This window comes from Erythrolamprus reginae, chromosome 3 (assembly GCF_031021105.1).
Source record: "Erythrolamprus reginae isolate rEryReg1 chromosome 3, rEryReg1.hap1, whole genome shotgun sequence".
NCBI lineage: Eukaryota > Metazoa > Chordata > Lepidosauria > Squamata > Dipsadidae > Erythrolamprus > Erythrolamprus reginae.
In genome coordinates, this window is record NC_091952.1 from 167,568,862 (window position 1) to 167,584,412 (window position 15,551).

The 15,551-nt window shown below is 39.5% G+C and overlaps 1 protein-coding gene across 1 annotated transcript in view; it reads left to right on the top strand.

Moving 5' to 3' along the window:
• The first annotated feature begins 430 nt into the window (after positions 1-430).
• LOC139164681 (cadherin-6) overlaps positions 431-15,551 on the top strand; it is a 108,526-nt gene continuing 93,405 nt past the window's right edge. The window contains exon 1 of the mRNA XM_070747117.1: positions 431-793. Coding sequence (XP_070603218.1) covers positions 566-793 — 228 coding nt within the window. The 5' untranslated portion in view covers positions 431-565. The remainder of the gene's footprint in view (positions 794-15,551) is intronic.

The window sequence follows — 15,551 nt, forward strand, 5'->3', positions numbered from 1 at the left end:
TATGCTCCACCTCATTATCTACGGCTAATCAAGAAATTTACAAATGATACAGTGCATGGTTTACACATCTGGAGGAAGTCTTCACTTATGCCATATGGTTCTCAATTAGCACCAACTGAAAACCAACTTTTTTAAAATAAATAAATAAATAAATAGGGTTATCGTGAACCATGTAGAAGACATCATCAAATTGCCATAAATAATATATTTCAAGTAAGTAGAACAGCAAACAAAATAAATTACACAGTTATTCCTCTTACTCAACAGAGAGGTTGCCTTCGCTTTATGTAAATGGAAATCTGCAACTAAGAACCATATAATATTCTATTTGCAGGAATGGCATCTACCTTTTTGTCATCTCCCCTATTGTACTGAGTGCTAAATAGCCTTCTCTAAATGCTTTATAAATTGTCATTTCTTTTTCTTTCAGAGTTCCTCCGAGACTTGGGGAAGAAAAAAACATTAAGGAACAAAGAAGGAATGTGATTGGCTTCAGCACAGAGAACCAGCTTGTATTTAAGGTTGGGGGGAAATCATCACTTCAGCATCATTTTGTACTGCCATCATGAGAACTTACCATTGCTTCTGGCTCCTGTTTTGGTTTGGTCCTCTTCACCAAAGTTATTCTATACCATTATCCAAAAAAACTACTGGTTTTCCAGAAAACCCAAAAGTTTTGGATTTATCTAGAAACAGCAGGAAAGAGCTTAGTCGTTCCAAAAGAAGCTGGATGTGGAATCAATTCTTCCTTCTAGAGGAATACACAGGCTCTGATTATCAGTACGTTGGCAAGGTAGGATACTTTAATTCTTTCCTAACAGTTAAAACAAAGTATGGCATGGGATTTTGTGGCACTGCACCAGCTGTCTTTAATCAATGCCTCTTGGGGTAGAGATACTTCTTGTGAGAGTACTATGGAGTACTATGGGGAGATTAGTTATCAACCTGAACAAAATATGAAAAAAATAGTTATATTTATATAAACAACCATACATGTTTAGAGTATAATCTGCAATTTTATTGTTAAAAAATATTTCAGAAATTATACATTGCTGAGTTCCAGCATAGGAAATTAAAACTTGCCCTTTTAATTTCAGCAGAGAGATGTCAACTTAATACTATTTAAGTAGAAATGTATTTTAAAATGTATTTTAGTAGACCTTCTTCCTTTATGAAGATACATATAAATATTCTTGCTTTTACATACAAGTGAGTCAGAAATACATGTAAAGTTGCCACCATTGATTGTTAAATTAGCTTCTTGTAAATCTTGAAAAAAAAGTTGTTGGAAGATTTCCCCCCCCCCCCCCCATTACTGATGTATCTTCTAACAATGGTTCTCCACCTTTCTAATGCCGACTTAATACTCCTCATGTTAATACTACTCATGTTGTGGTGACTCCCAACCATAAGTCTAGCACCAATTCTAGCTGATTGGCAGGAAGGTCAGAGGGATACCCCCACTGTAAATGCCTGATTGGTCGGATTTTAAAAATATGTTCCAAGGCACCAGAATAGAAGCTTTAGTTCCTAACACCATGGGAAATTTGTCTTTTCCTATAGTCTTAGGCACCCCCTGTGAAACGGTCATTTGACCCCCAAAACGGACCCTATTTTGGGATGTGATTATCAGATCCACTAACACCAATTTTTGGTTGAACTTTCTTGGCTTCAATTTCAGAGGTGCTTTTTTATCCTGTTTGTAAATTTTCAAGTTCTGTTGAAACCTTGAGGGACTTAGGAAAGCTAGGTATGGATGTAACTCACCAAACTTTCCTAGTTTAAAACTGGCATCTCTCCAGCATTTTCTGTCTGGTACTTTATAGATGGAATGGAACAACTTGCCACAGCCAACTCACAAATCACTGAGGGATAACTTGCTGCAGGACAATTTGAGAATTCAATTTCCTTATTTAAAACAGTTTTTAAAAATATTTTAATTTTTGTCATTCATGTGCCATTTTTGATATTTTGTCATTTCTTTTGAATTCTTTCTTTAATTATTCTATTCCACCATTTCTTCGATATTAGCGTAACTCTCGCCATCCCATGCCAAGTTGTCCCACAATAACTTGGCCATGGTGAGTTGGCTGTGGTACGTTGGCCATGGCAAGTTGTCCTAGATTCCTTTATGCATTAACTCTGAGCAAGCCCTCTGTAGGAAATATTGGCTCTGTTTTTGATCGTATATTGTATGGATTATTTTGTTCTAAAATAATTAACACAGACACTGATTATTATTTTTGTTAACTGGTTTTTGAAGTTTTTTTATGGTGAATCATCAGAAATGTTTTTATAGAAAGACAAATGTATTAGCTTGTTGTCTCCATATTTTTCATTTACTATGTGAAAAATAACAAAGATCTCAAGCACAGGTTTCTGGATTTATGTGTCCCTTCAGCTAGAATGAATGAAAATGTCCTTGGAATCAAAATTCAGACTATTTCCTGAGACAGAGTTAGATGGCTTTCCGTTGTTGAGATCATGCTTTGCATCACAATATTGCAAAATACAAAAAGTTTGGAAGGTGGGAATCCCATATCATGTGGCTTCTCCAATTTGGGGATAGCTAATTTGATAAATCATAATTTCCCTGCTTGTTTGAGAGCTCATTATATAATAAGAGCTAACTGCTTCAGCAAGTTTGTGACAGACCCTCAAGAGAAGCATTGGTTCATTTACCAAAATGTACAGGGTTTTATTTATTTATTTAATGGATTGGGCACTATGGCGTGGATATATAACAAGCACCTCCTTTGCCTCCCAAAAAGAATCAGAAGGTGGTCCTTCAATGCTAACATGTCCATCATAACCTTAGTAATTAAAAAATGATTGTTTTTAAATCTAATGTGTCTCTTTGGAACAAAGATCTTAAAACACTTCATCATTTTGTTTCCAAAATGATTGCAATTTGAAAGGCTTAATTATGCTCATAAAATTACAAGGAAATCTTGTTAATTAAAATATGGATAATAAAATCCAAGACTGAGTTTGGAAGCAAAGCAAGGAAATTTGGTAGTATAAGTGTAAAGCTAGAAAATGATACACTTATGTAAGTGTTATTAATGCCATGGCCATTGACCCTTCACAGTTGGCCTTTTATGTGTCTAACTTTATTTTTACATGAAAGGACCGCACTTTGCTTGCAGCGCCTCTGCGGCGTCCTTTTTCATAAAAATAACAATGTTTACATGAAGACCTCCCTTTGAAGGAGCTGGGGAATTCCTCCCACAAAGAGATTTCAGGGACGGAGCTTTGACGTCACCGGGAGGTTGCTAAGGACACCAAGGTGATCACTTCCTGGATTCCATGGAATCCAGGAAGTGATCACCTAGGCATCCTTAGCAACCTGCCGGTGACATCAAAGCTCCAAATGCCGAACACAACCCCGAACTTTGCCCGAAGTTTGAAAAAAATTCAGGTTCGTGTTCGGCATACCGAACACCACAAAATTCGGTACGGACCCGAATTGTGCGGGTTCAGTTCGCCCATCACTAGTGATAATTCTTTGAAGTATACCAGGTCAGGAAACATGCTGCAAATATTCCAGGAATGCTACTTTTGCTGTTGTAGATATGATAATAGAATTTTGAAAGCCTGCCAGAATTGAAAATTTCGCTGAATTCTAGTGCCTGTTGATAAGGCCAATTTGAATCCAACTCTTTGTTCAGAAAGAATCTTTCCAAAGGAAGGAAATACAGGCTAGCTACATTTGAATTATAAGCATAAAGACAGAGGTACTGACTTGACTTCCTCTCAATTCAATAAGCCTTGTGTTTCCCTGCTGCTTTATTGAATCCTCTCATTCAAAACAACAGACTGATGTACATGGGAAAAGGTCTTCTCCCTGGAATCTTTAGCACTCAGACACATTTTTATGCACAAATTATTTTCACTCATTAAAGCTTAGTACAGTGATGGCGAACCTATGACACACCATATTTGGCAGTTGATTTTCAGCCTTCTTTTAAACCATTTTCGCTCTCCCCATGCCCTCCCAAAACCCTCCTGAAGCCTGGGAAAGGCAAAAAAGGGCCCAACAGACCCTTCCTGTTGGCCCGGTTGGCTGTTTTTTGCCGTCCTCAGCCTTCAGGAGTCCTGAGGCTTCAGTGAGGCCTGTACACATGTGCAGGGGGAGCAGTGCAAGTGTGCATGCATGGGGGATAGTGTAAGTGTGCATTTATGAAGGATTGTTCACAAGCATGGGGGAGCACGTGGATGTGGGCTCCTACACTAGTCCAAACACACCAACCCTTTTGGCACACAAGTCAAAAAAGATTCGCCATCACTGGCTTAGTTTTTTCTAACTCTCTTCCAGGGAAAAAAAATACCCATCTCTTCACCTGCTATCCAATTCACAGCCAGCCTTAAATTTTGCTTGTTAGACTGGGTGACTGGCTCTTTTTTTAAAAAAAAAAAACATGGCTAGCAAAGAGAAAAATCATAGAACTCTTATTTTTAAAATTTCTATATTCTGGGCACTTTTTTTTTTTCGCCCAGCCTTCCTTTTTTCCTTTAGAATAGATACACCCACTTGATTTCTCTGCTTTATTCATCCTCAGGTTACTGACATGAATAAAAATTCACTGTACTACCATCAATCCATAACAATGTGGTGAAATCATAGGCAGCTAGAATGTTTGTGGATATGAATAGAGGGGAGAGGATTTCATAAACAACCTAAACCTTTGATTTTGTATTCACAAAATGAAACACAGAGCCTCAGACTAGTAGTGGTTTCTAAAACCCCTTGCTACTGGTTTGGGCATGAGATTTCTGCGCATGCTCAGAAGCATCCCAATGGATGGGTGCAGTTCCTGTTGCTGCTACTGGTTCGCAGAACCGGGCCAAACTGGGTGCAATCCACTGCTGCCTCAGATGTAGAAGAGGAACATAAAAACAGAAATCGGGAAATGGATCAAACCTAATTTCTTCAAATTAGATACTTAGCTCCTTAATATTGATCTGTTTCTTTGGAGCCTTCCAGGCAACCTAGAAGAGTTCATTAAACCAACCATCATTCAGTAACAAGCATCTCATTACACCATCTTTCTTCATTCACTTCTGTCAAGTATTCATCTGAAGCCTCCTGCCAGCATAGACAAGGCTGGTTGAATTCCAAGTTTTAAATTAAAACAACAACAAAAATGTAAAATGCTGGACCAGGAAACTTTGCATTTGGCAGAGGTAATGAAATGTGTGAAATATAATACACCGTGATTCTAAAAAGAGCCAGATTCAATTTTCTAATAAATCACATTTAACAAAATCAAATCCACATTAGCTGCTATTTATTCGTTGCTCACGTTTTGAGCCTTGGTAAGCTCTTTTGAAGTAGTGGAGGAAAGTATATAAGCCACATGATATTTACTATTGATCCATGTTACGTTAATAAAACACTCCAAGAACAAATCTGTGCAAGGAAAGCAGAGGTTGTCCCTCAAGAATAAGAGGGGGAAAATTAGGCTAGCAATAAGCTTACCTCTCATTCTAAGTGCAGATAAATCCCTGGGCTCAACCTCCAACATCGCACAGGTTCTTTCTTGCAATCTTCTTATTTTCAGATGACAGAATCAGTCTGCCTATCTTCATGCACAAATGGCCTGTTCCAGCCATTCAGCTGAAAGTATGGAATTGAATAATGAACAGGGTGATACATACTTCCCCACACTCCCTCCCTTTGCACTGGAAGAAGGAGCAACACCATGCTCCCTTACCTCTAATCCTCCTGGTCCACAAAAACACCATGGCTGATGGTACTGAAGGTTTTTAAGAGCCAAGATGGATGCACCATACCCATCCTAATCCCCTTGAAGATCAACAAGTATGATCAGTGCCATTCTCCATCCTGGAGTGGAACCAGCCTTCAGAATGGGCTATCCTTGACCAATCATCTGTATTCTGGAGGATTGAGTGAGTCATTTGTATAATTGCTAGGACCTACCCTGTAGAACCCTAGATATGACTCAATCTTTCAGAGGATGGGTCCCGGTTAATTTCACTCCCTGAAGTCTTTACCTTTCTTTCCATGTTTTAACTTTAAACTCCATACTAACCAAAGAGCCCTTGTCAGGATTCTACCCTTGCTTTGCTGCTAAATCCAAACAGTCCTTCTCAGGATTTTAAATTGGCATCGCTAAGAATCCAACTTTTTCCTTCCCCCATTTGCCGGAGAAAGAAATACAGCTGGAAGATAAAACAACAGGAACAGAGCAACTAATAAGGTACTAGGGAACCCTCCCTGCCCACTCCCCACCCTTCCACGTTCCCAGTGGAGAGCGACAAGGAGATCCTGAATAGGATCTCCACATTTTCTAAGGTAACCATTAGTTCCCAAGTGACCTCTGACTGTGCGCACCCAGGGAAAGTAGATTTAAGGTAGATAATACTCTAAGTCTGAGGAACACAACTGCCAATGTAGTTACAACACTGAGTAGATCAAACAACTACCTCTTGCCATAATTATCCCTACAAACAATACATTACACTCCACTTCATACTTTATCTCACCTGGGCAACCAGATATAAAACCCAGCACTTTCAAGTCTTAAGGCAAACTAAAAGGCAAACTAAAAGTCGTCACTGTTGATTGTTCCACCTTGATTGCCACACACCAGGGTGGGCTCCAACTTATCTCACTGCCGATTCATTTCCTCCTGAGCTGTGTGGGTATGCCTTGTGGGCGCAGTGCAAAAACTCCCCAATTTTTTTTTAAAACAACAACACCAAAAACAAAATGGCAATGCATGAGCAGTGTCAAAAACTCGGCAGAAGGATTTTTTTTTTAAAGGTGGTGGTGCCCACAGACTGGCACTGACCAATCCAGCTCGGTGATGTCATTGTGATGTTACCAGCAGGTCACCAGCGGTTCAGGTGAACTGATCCAAACCAGGAGGAATCTACCTCTGCTTCACACCATCTACCAAAATGGTCCCTGTTGAGCATAAGTCTGCTCTAGTTTACAAACCAATTCTTTAGACAGGAGAGAGGGAAGGCTCCAGGAGCATTTACCTACTGATGAAATAAACAAAAATATTTTTCTAGTCTCACAACCAAACATAGGGGACAACTGACCTCTATCCAGAGTGGAAGCTTGGCAACAACTATAGGATGAAGATTGGTCCTCCAGGAAATCATTGCCCTCCTATCAGTGGGTGCTGTCGCCTAAGTGCCTGGACCTTCCAAATACTGAGGTTGAGCATCCTTGGATTGCTATCACTGTCATACTTTGCTAGGTTATTGGCCTCTGCTAAACATACTTCTAGCACCATTACCTGGTCAGTGACATCATCTTTGCTGCAGGGCATTTAGCCTACCATGTTATAAGGCTACTACCAGTCTCCTTTGTCAGCTCTCCATGCGACCTGGTGAGCTTCACCACTTCTACATGAATGCTGATGAACACAATATCCTCCTTGGTCACTCCAGAGGCTCTGCTTTTGCCATCTCCTGCGCAACCATTAATTTTTATATCAGGGGTATTTGGAGACCCTGTAGATCTCCCCCAACATACACAAAGTATCAGCAATGTGTTTCCTCAAGAACTTAACAGAATGATAGAGTTGGAAGGGACCTAGTTCTAGACTTCTAGATGGTGAACCAATGGCACGTGTGGCACAGATGGCACATGGAGCCATATCTGCCAGCACATAAGCCTTTTCCCTAGCTAAGCTCCAGAGGGCATGTGTGTGTCAGCCAGCTGATTTTCAGCTTGTACAAAGGTTCTGGGAGGGCGTTTTCAGCCTCTGATGGGCCTCTGGGGGGGGAGCCATTTTTGCACACACACCCCGGCTCCAAGAAAACCTTTGGAACCTGGGGAGGGCAAAAAATGGGCCTACCAGGCCCATCCAAAGTCAGGAAATGAAGGAGTGGGGGGATTATGCATGCATGCATGGGGTGGGGCAGCACAGGGGTAATCACACATGCATGCAGAGGGGAGCATTGAATTATGGGTGTGGGTACTTGCACATGCATACACGGTTTTGGCACCCGAGGAAGAAAAGGTTTGGCATCACTGCCCTATACCATTTCAGGCAAATGATTGTCCAATCTCTTTTTAAAAATTTCGACGGTTGAAACATTCGCAACTTCTGGAGGCAAGTCATTTCACTGGTTGATTGTTCAGTCAGGAATTTTTTCCTTAGTTTTAGGTTGGTTCTTTCCTTGATTAAAATTCATCTCTTGCTTCCAGGTGTCCCATATCTAATATTCACCTTCTCTTGGCACCATTGCCCCCTGCCCTCTTTCTCCCTCTCTATGAGATAAAGCAGCATCTTCTTTAACATCTAATAGAATGCTTAATCATGCTATGTGTGTAGCATCCTTTAACACCTGAAACTCAAAACTTGCCTTTGGAAAGAATTTTATAAGAAAATGTGTACTTTTTTTCTGTGCTTGTGCAATTGAGTAGGGATTGACAAAAGGTACATAGGTAGGAATCTATTACTTGATCTCCAGCTCTGGACAGCATCACAAGAGAAAGTCAGACTAACTCTACTTCATGGCTAGCCATGTACTAATCATTCACTTCCCAGCCACAGTTTCAGGTTAGAATTCTTGAGTTGCAGCAATTTAAATAGATTTTTACTTGCTTGGGCAGCTCAACGATAGTGTTGGGGCTCAGGGAGTACACATTGGTAGCTGGCTCTGCTTCCTACAGTACCATTTTGCCTTTGGCTTTGTGTTTATTTATTAAGTTCTGCAATTTATATGCAGCTCAGTTCCAATAAGGCTCCAAAGAGCTCACAATAATACAGAAGTAAAAGAGGGGGAAAATTAAAAGGAGAAAAGAAAACAAAAAGAAAAACAATCAAATCCATGGACACACCAAGGCCAACAATGCTAACAGCAACAGTTGCCTCCTGTTGAAAGCGGACTCATACATTTTCCAAAAACATTCTGGAGCATTTCCTGAATAGCAGCAGAGTTGGTGCTTATCTGATCTTTCATTGAGCACCATTCCAAAGAAGAAAGACCACTAGAGGAAAAAAAATAACATCTCTTTTTAATGTAAAGAACGATGCATTAAAACTGATACTCAAAAGGTGCTTCTCCTACTAGATCTTAATGGACAGGAAAAAATATCTAGGGGAAGACATCTAGAACTGGGCTATCATGCGCTGGCCACGCCCATACCTGGTTTAGTGAAAGAGAAAAAAGTCCCGATACATCATATGATGATGTCATGACAACATGAGTTTGACAGCCCTGTTCTAAAAGGTTCCCAGCAATGAATGATACCTTGAATAACCTGAATAACTTGAATACAGGCAGCCTATTCTCCAAAGCACCTGGAGGCAGGACAAGAAGAAATGGATGGAAACAAATCAAGAGAGAAGCAATCTAGAACTAAGGAGAAATTACTTGACAAGTTAGAACAATTAATTATTAGAACAACTTGCCTCTAGAAATAGTGGGTGCTTCAACACTGGATATTTTTAACCTCCAGAAGAACTATTTGTCTGAAAAGGTTTCCTGCTTGAGCAAGGACTAGAAGATCTCCAAGGCAGAGGTGGGATTCAGCAGGTTGTGACCAGTTCTGGAGAAGCACTAGTGGAAATTTTGAGTACGTTGGCTATACCCCCATCTATTCTCTGCCTCCAACTATTGGGAGGGGAATTTTCAATAACCTTCCCTTGGAGTGGGGAGGGAATGGAGATTTTACAGTATTCTTCCCTTGCCATGCCCACTAAGCCACATCCACCAAGCCACGTAGTAAAAAAATTTGAATCCCACCACTGTTCCAAGGTCCCTTCCCACTCTGTTATTCTGTTATAGAAGAAGATGCAGACAACCAGTCATCTCCCTTCTTGGGCTGCTCCTGTTGTTCAGCAAATGGATACTGATGGTGACCCAGGAATCATGGTGGTCAACTCAACTTATGAAAGACTACCATACACACCTATAAGAAAACCTATGTACATCAATGCAAGCTCATTTAAGAACATCTTAATGAATGATTGTAATGTACTAATGGTTTTTTTTAATGATATTATCGCTTTTATCATACTGCGGATTTTATTGTTATATTTTTTACGGTTTTTTAAAACTATTGTATTTATAAATATTGTCAGCCACTCTGAGTCCGTTTCGGAATGAGCAGCATATAAATACAATAAATAAAATAAAATATTTGATTGTGGGAACTTCAAGATTTCTAGAAGTGCAAAAATGGAGGAAGAAAAGGAGAAGTGAGCATGCTATGAGCCAAAGAATAATTATTGGAAGGAAGAGGTGGAAACTGAGATACACTATTTTGGAAAAAAGCATATACAATAGGAACATTCTGCACCACTCCTTTTATTGAAGAGGCAAACAGTGCTTTTTAGATGGTCTTTCTAAAGTTTGCTCTGCAACCATTTGCTCTCCTCTGTGTAATGCACATTATGATAAGTTATCCTCCGAGCCCAAGTGCATGAACATTTCGCCAATGTGGCTTGCAAACTTTACACTGCGGTGTCATACTCCGTGCTCTCTTTGTGTCTTATAAGCCTCATTGGGCAAATGGTAGCAATGACTCTAAAATTTTGGAACCCTTGGTGATTGTGATTCACTGATTTAAGAGGCTCTCTGCAGCCCTGTACTTATGTAATGAAATTCAGACTGAGAATAAACTTTAGTTATTTTCTCAGAGAACACCTAAGCTATGTGCTTAATTTCATCTCCTCCAGATAGCCCCACATTAAGGATGAATACAGTGGTGGAGTTTCAGACGCTTATCATTTCAGCATTCGAACTCTATTTGATTTTTCATTGCCCTGCCATCAGGGAGGAGACTCCATTAAACCTTGTCTCTAATAATCAAATTAGCAGCATGCAGAGGATATTTCTCATGGGGCGGTATTAGAACAAAATACAATATTCACTCTACAATTTTACCATTTCATCCTTCACAGCATGCGTATCAGCTCACCCGCTTTAAAAATTAACAGTCTGCAGCTTCCTGTGGCAGATAGTCCACTGCATAAAAACTTACGATAATGCCTATCTGTTCAGGTCTTAGCAATACAGAGTATCTCTGTGTTGTGCATGCATATCTGCAGAGCAGACCGAATTTTTCATTTCGGATGCGAAAGGTAATAGAGAATTGCTTAGGGCTTGGGCTCCGGCGTCCTTCTCTTTTGTTCTCAGCACTCCTCCCCCTTCTCCCCTATTCTCAGTATATGAGTAATGTATATGTCTGCAGAGTGACCAGCATTGAATGCTCAGCTTCCACTGGGTCACCTTTGTCAATAGAAAAAGATGAGATTTTCTTTCAAGTGCATCCATCATCTAGTAAGAAGCTGTAACTTGCTGCTGAAAGAAAGAGATGTTTTATTCATTTGCTTCCGGTAAAACATTTGTGGATTATTTTTTTTTAATGTACTTTTACCCTCTCCTCCTGAATTCAGATGTTCACTACCGCAGCTTGTGTAATATAGAAAGCATTAAGCCCACTCTCTGTAGGGAAAAATTCGATGGTGACCAAATTCTCACCAGGTACAAGTAAATGATCTTCTCATATCAATAAATAATCTTGATGGTGAAGTCGTTAGAAGAGCAATCCTTTCTTCATACTCATACATCCAGTCTGAAAATGAACCAGCTAAAACTTGCATGGTCATCAGTGGACAGAAATAGGATAAGGAAGTTCATATTGCTACCAAATTTGGACTGATTTGATTTGGAATGCATAGAAGGAAGAATGTAAGTTTATCTTATAAGTAGTGATGGGCGAACTCAACGGTGTTCGGGTTCGGCAAGTTTGGCCGAATTTTACGCAAAATTCGGCCAAACCCAAACCGAACTCAAACTCGAACCCAAATGGGGAATCCCTCCCATGAAGAGATTCCAGGGGAGGACCTTTGACATCACCGGCAGGTTGCTAAAGATGCCAAGGTGATCACTTCCTGGATTCCATGGAATCCAGGAAGTGATCACCTTGGCATCCTTAGCAACCTGCCGGTGATGTCAAAGTTCCAAACTTCCCCGAACTTTGCCCGAAGTTTGGAAAAATTTTGGGTTCGTGTTCGGCATACCAAACACCGCAAAATTCAGTACGAACCCAAATTGTGTGGGTTCAGTTTGCCCATCACTACTTATAAGCAAAAATATCTTTCACTCTGACATAATATCCAATATCTTTTTGCCACTTTGGAGAAAATCTTTTTCCTCTTATGTAGCCCTACTCCAAACTTCTAGTATTTTTTGTCCTTTTGCGGTTGTGGTTGTTGTTAGTTGAAAAGTCATATATGACCCATCCTGACCCCATTGTCTTTCTGTTCTCTACCATCCTCTGGAGCTCATTTAAGCTCATACCTATTGCTTCATGACTCCATCCAGCCACCCCATTCTTTGTTCCATTCTGCTTTTGCCCTCAATCTTTCTCAGCATTAGGCTCTTCTCCAGTGGGTCCTTCCTTCTCATTAGGTGGCCAAAGAATTTGAGTTTCATCTTCAGGATCTGGCCTTCTAAAGAGCAGTCAGGGTTGATCTCCTCTAGGATTGACCAGTAAGATCACATTGCAGTCCATGGGACTTGCAGGATTCTTCTCCATAGTTTAAAGGCCTCAATTCTTTGATGCTCTTTTTTGTCCTAGATTGGTAATATATGAAATATGATATGCAAATAAATTAATATTTCTGACAGAAAGAAAATTCAACAACAGATATTGATCACCAGGTAATATAATAGGAAGATATTTTTGAGATTTTTACAGCCCTTCAAAAGCTTTTTTTCAAAGCTGTGGAATACAGCAGTCATTTTCTTTCTTCTGTTCATATATGTAATCTGACACTGACAATACTTACTTCTAATTGACTAATTTGAACCCATAGAATAAAATACAGAATAACAGAGTTTGTAAGGAGTGTTTAAGGCTTCTATTCCAACCCCCTGCACAGACAGGAAAACCATTTCAGACAAATGGTTGTCCAATTTCTTCTTTAAAATCTTCAGTATTGGAGCACCACAACTTTTGTAGGCCAGTCATTCCATTGATTAATTATTCTAAGAGTCAGGAAATTTCTACTCAGGTTGTTTCTCTCCTTGATTAGTTTTCATCCATTGCTTCTTGTCTTGCTTGCTGATGCTTTGGAGAATAGTTTGACTCCCTCTTCTTTGTGGCAGACCCTCAAACATTGGCACACTGCTATTATGTCACCCCCTACTCCTTCTTTTCATCAAACTAGACATTTCCAAATTCTGAAACTGTTCTTCATATGTTTTAGCCTCCAGTTCCCACATCATTTCTGTTGCTCTTTTCTGTACTCTTTCTAGAATCTCAACATCTTTTTTTATAACATGGGAACCAAAACTGGATTCAGTAATCCATGTGCGGTCATAGTTTTGGTCTTGTGGCTGAAATTCCCATTGTAACTTTTTTCCCCTTCCAATTTTTAAAAATACATGGTTGAGAGTCTTAAAAATTGTAAAGGCTTATGCTTCTGTGTGTGCGTGTGTGTGACATTGCCATTGACCTTCACAAAGGCATCACTCAGCATTGGATTTAGAATACTTTCTTCATGACGCAACATGACTATGATAGTTTCCTGAGCAAGTAAAATAATATATTCTTTTTCTTCCCCAGAGTCTCTCTGAAGAAAACACATTAATTTGGAACTGATAACTAGCTATTTAAAGCTCCAAGATAGGCAGATAATGAAAAGAACTTTCATAGAGTTGAAAAAAATTAAGGTGAATTGGTTCTATGCAAAAGACTTAGAAAGGAAAAAGTGTAATCTTTGTTTTAGTCATTTTACTGTCGGCTAGATGGTCTGCTCTTGTTTATAATCTGATGGAGATTTACACGGATATGCCAATTTTCCTACAAGTGTATCATTACATGTATTATCCTACAAGTTATCATTACAGGTATAATTCTACAAGTGTATCATTACATGAAGGCACCAATTGTTCCCAATTATATCATCAATATGTATATGGATAAAGTATGCATTTCGATATAGATATTAAATACAAATTAAATGTGTATATTTAAATTGCACATTTCAAATCAATGTGTTTAATTTACAAATTTCTTACCCCCTGTAAACTGAGGATATATATTAATACAGTATCTGCCCCCCTCCCCATATAAACCAAAGGTGGGGAACTATTATCCCTTTATGACTTGTGGACTTCAACTTCCAAAATTCCTGAGCCAGCCATGCTGGCTCAAGAACTTTGGGAGTTGAAATCCACAGTTCATAAAAGGACCATGCATCCCTCTATCATACATACTGTCAAATACAGTGTTCCCTCGATTTTCACGGGTTCGAACTTCGCGAAAAGTCTATACCACGGTTTTTCAAAAATATTAATTAAAAAATACTTCATGGTTTCCCCCCCTATACCATGTTTTTTTCTGCCCGATGACATCATATGTCATTGCCAAATTTTTGTCCGCCTTTAATAAATATTTTTTAAATAAACTTTAATAAATCAACATGGTGAGTAATAATCTAAATGGTTGCTAAGGGGATGGGAAATTGCAATTTAGGGGTTTAAAGTTTTAAGGGAAGGCTTGTGATACTGTTCATCGCCAGAAATAGTGTATTTACTTCCGCATCGCTACTTTGCGGAAATTCGATTTTCGCGGGCCGTCTCGTGAAAAGTCCCGCGAAAAGTGAGGGAACACTGTGTATATAAATGTGTATATTTAAATTGCACATTTCAAATCAATGTGTTTAATTTACAAATTTCTTACCCCCTGTAAACTGAGGATATATATTAATACAGTATCTGCCCCCCTCCCCATATAACCAAAGGTGGGGAACTATTACCCCTTTATGACTTGTGGACTTCAACTTCCAAAATTCCTGAGCCAGCCATGCTGGCTCAAGAACTTTGGGAGTTGAAATCCACAGGTCATAAAAGGAACATGCATCCCTCTACCATACATACTGTCAAATATAGGTATATATTTTTGAGGTTATATGTATATTATTTCACAGTAGAAGAATGAAGTACAGTACTGCTTACCCAAACTGCCTCTCAAGGCAAAAATGAAATGGCATATACATCAAAAGCACTATATGCCGCATCACTCTGCCTCTTCGTTGACTCCAAAGGAAAGCTATGGTTTTAAAATCCTAAAAATGATAATCACCTAATGTCTGGTTTAACTCCCAATTTTCTATGGTAGGATATTCTGCCTCATTAGCTAAAGTTAAAATCTATGTTATGAAAAACGTAAAGACCATAGACAGTGTATTGAGATGAGCATAACTTTTTTTTGCCGTATAAGAATGTTTCTACTTCTTTATTCATTCTTTATCCTTCAAGGCAGGGGTGAGTTTTACTACTTGTTCTGTGGGCGTGGCTTATTTTGTGGGTGTAGTTTGTTGGTCATATGATAGTGGGCGTGGCTCAGGCGGGCTTCCTACTTATCCTACCTGTGTGTTCCATGCACAGCTCTGGGTGACTGGTGGGCGTGCGCGTATCTGAGTGCGATTTTGCTTCTGCGCATGCTCAGGAAACAAAACCTCACAAGGGGATAACATGTCCCGCTTCCCTCCCAAAATGTATCACAACAGAAGGAGGAAAAGGAAAAAAAGGTTCGGCCTCTGAAG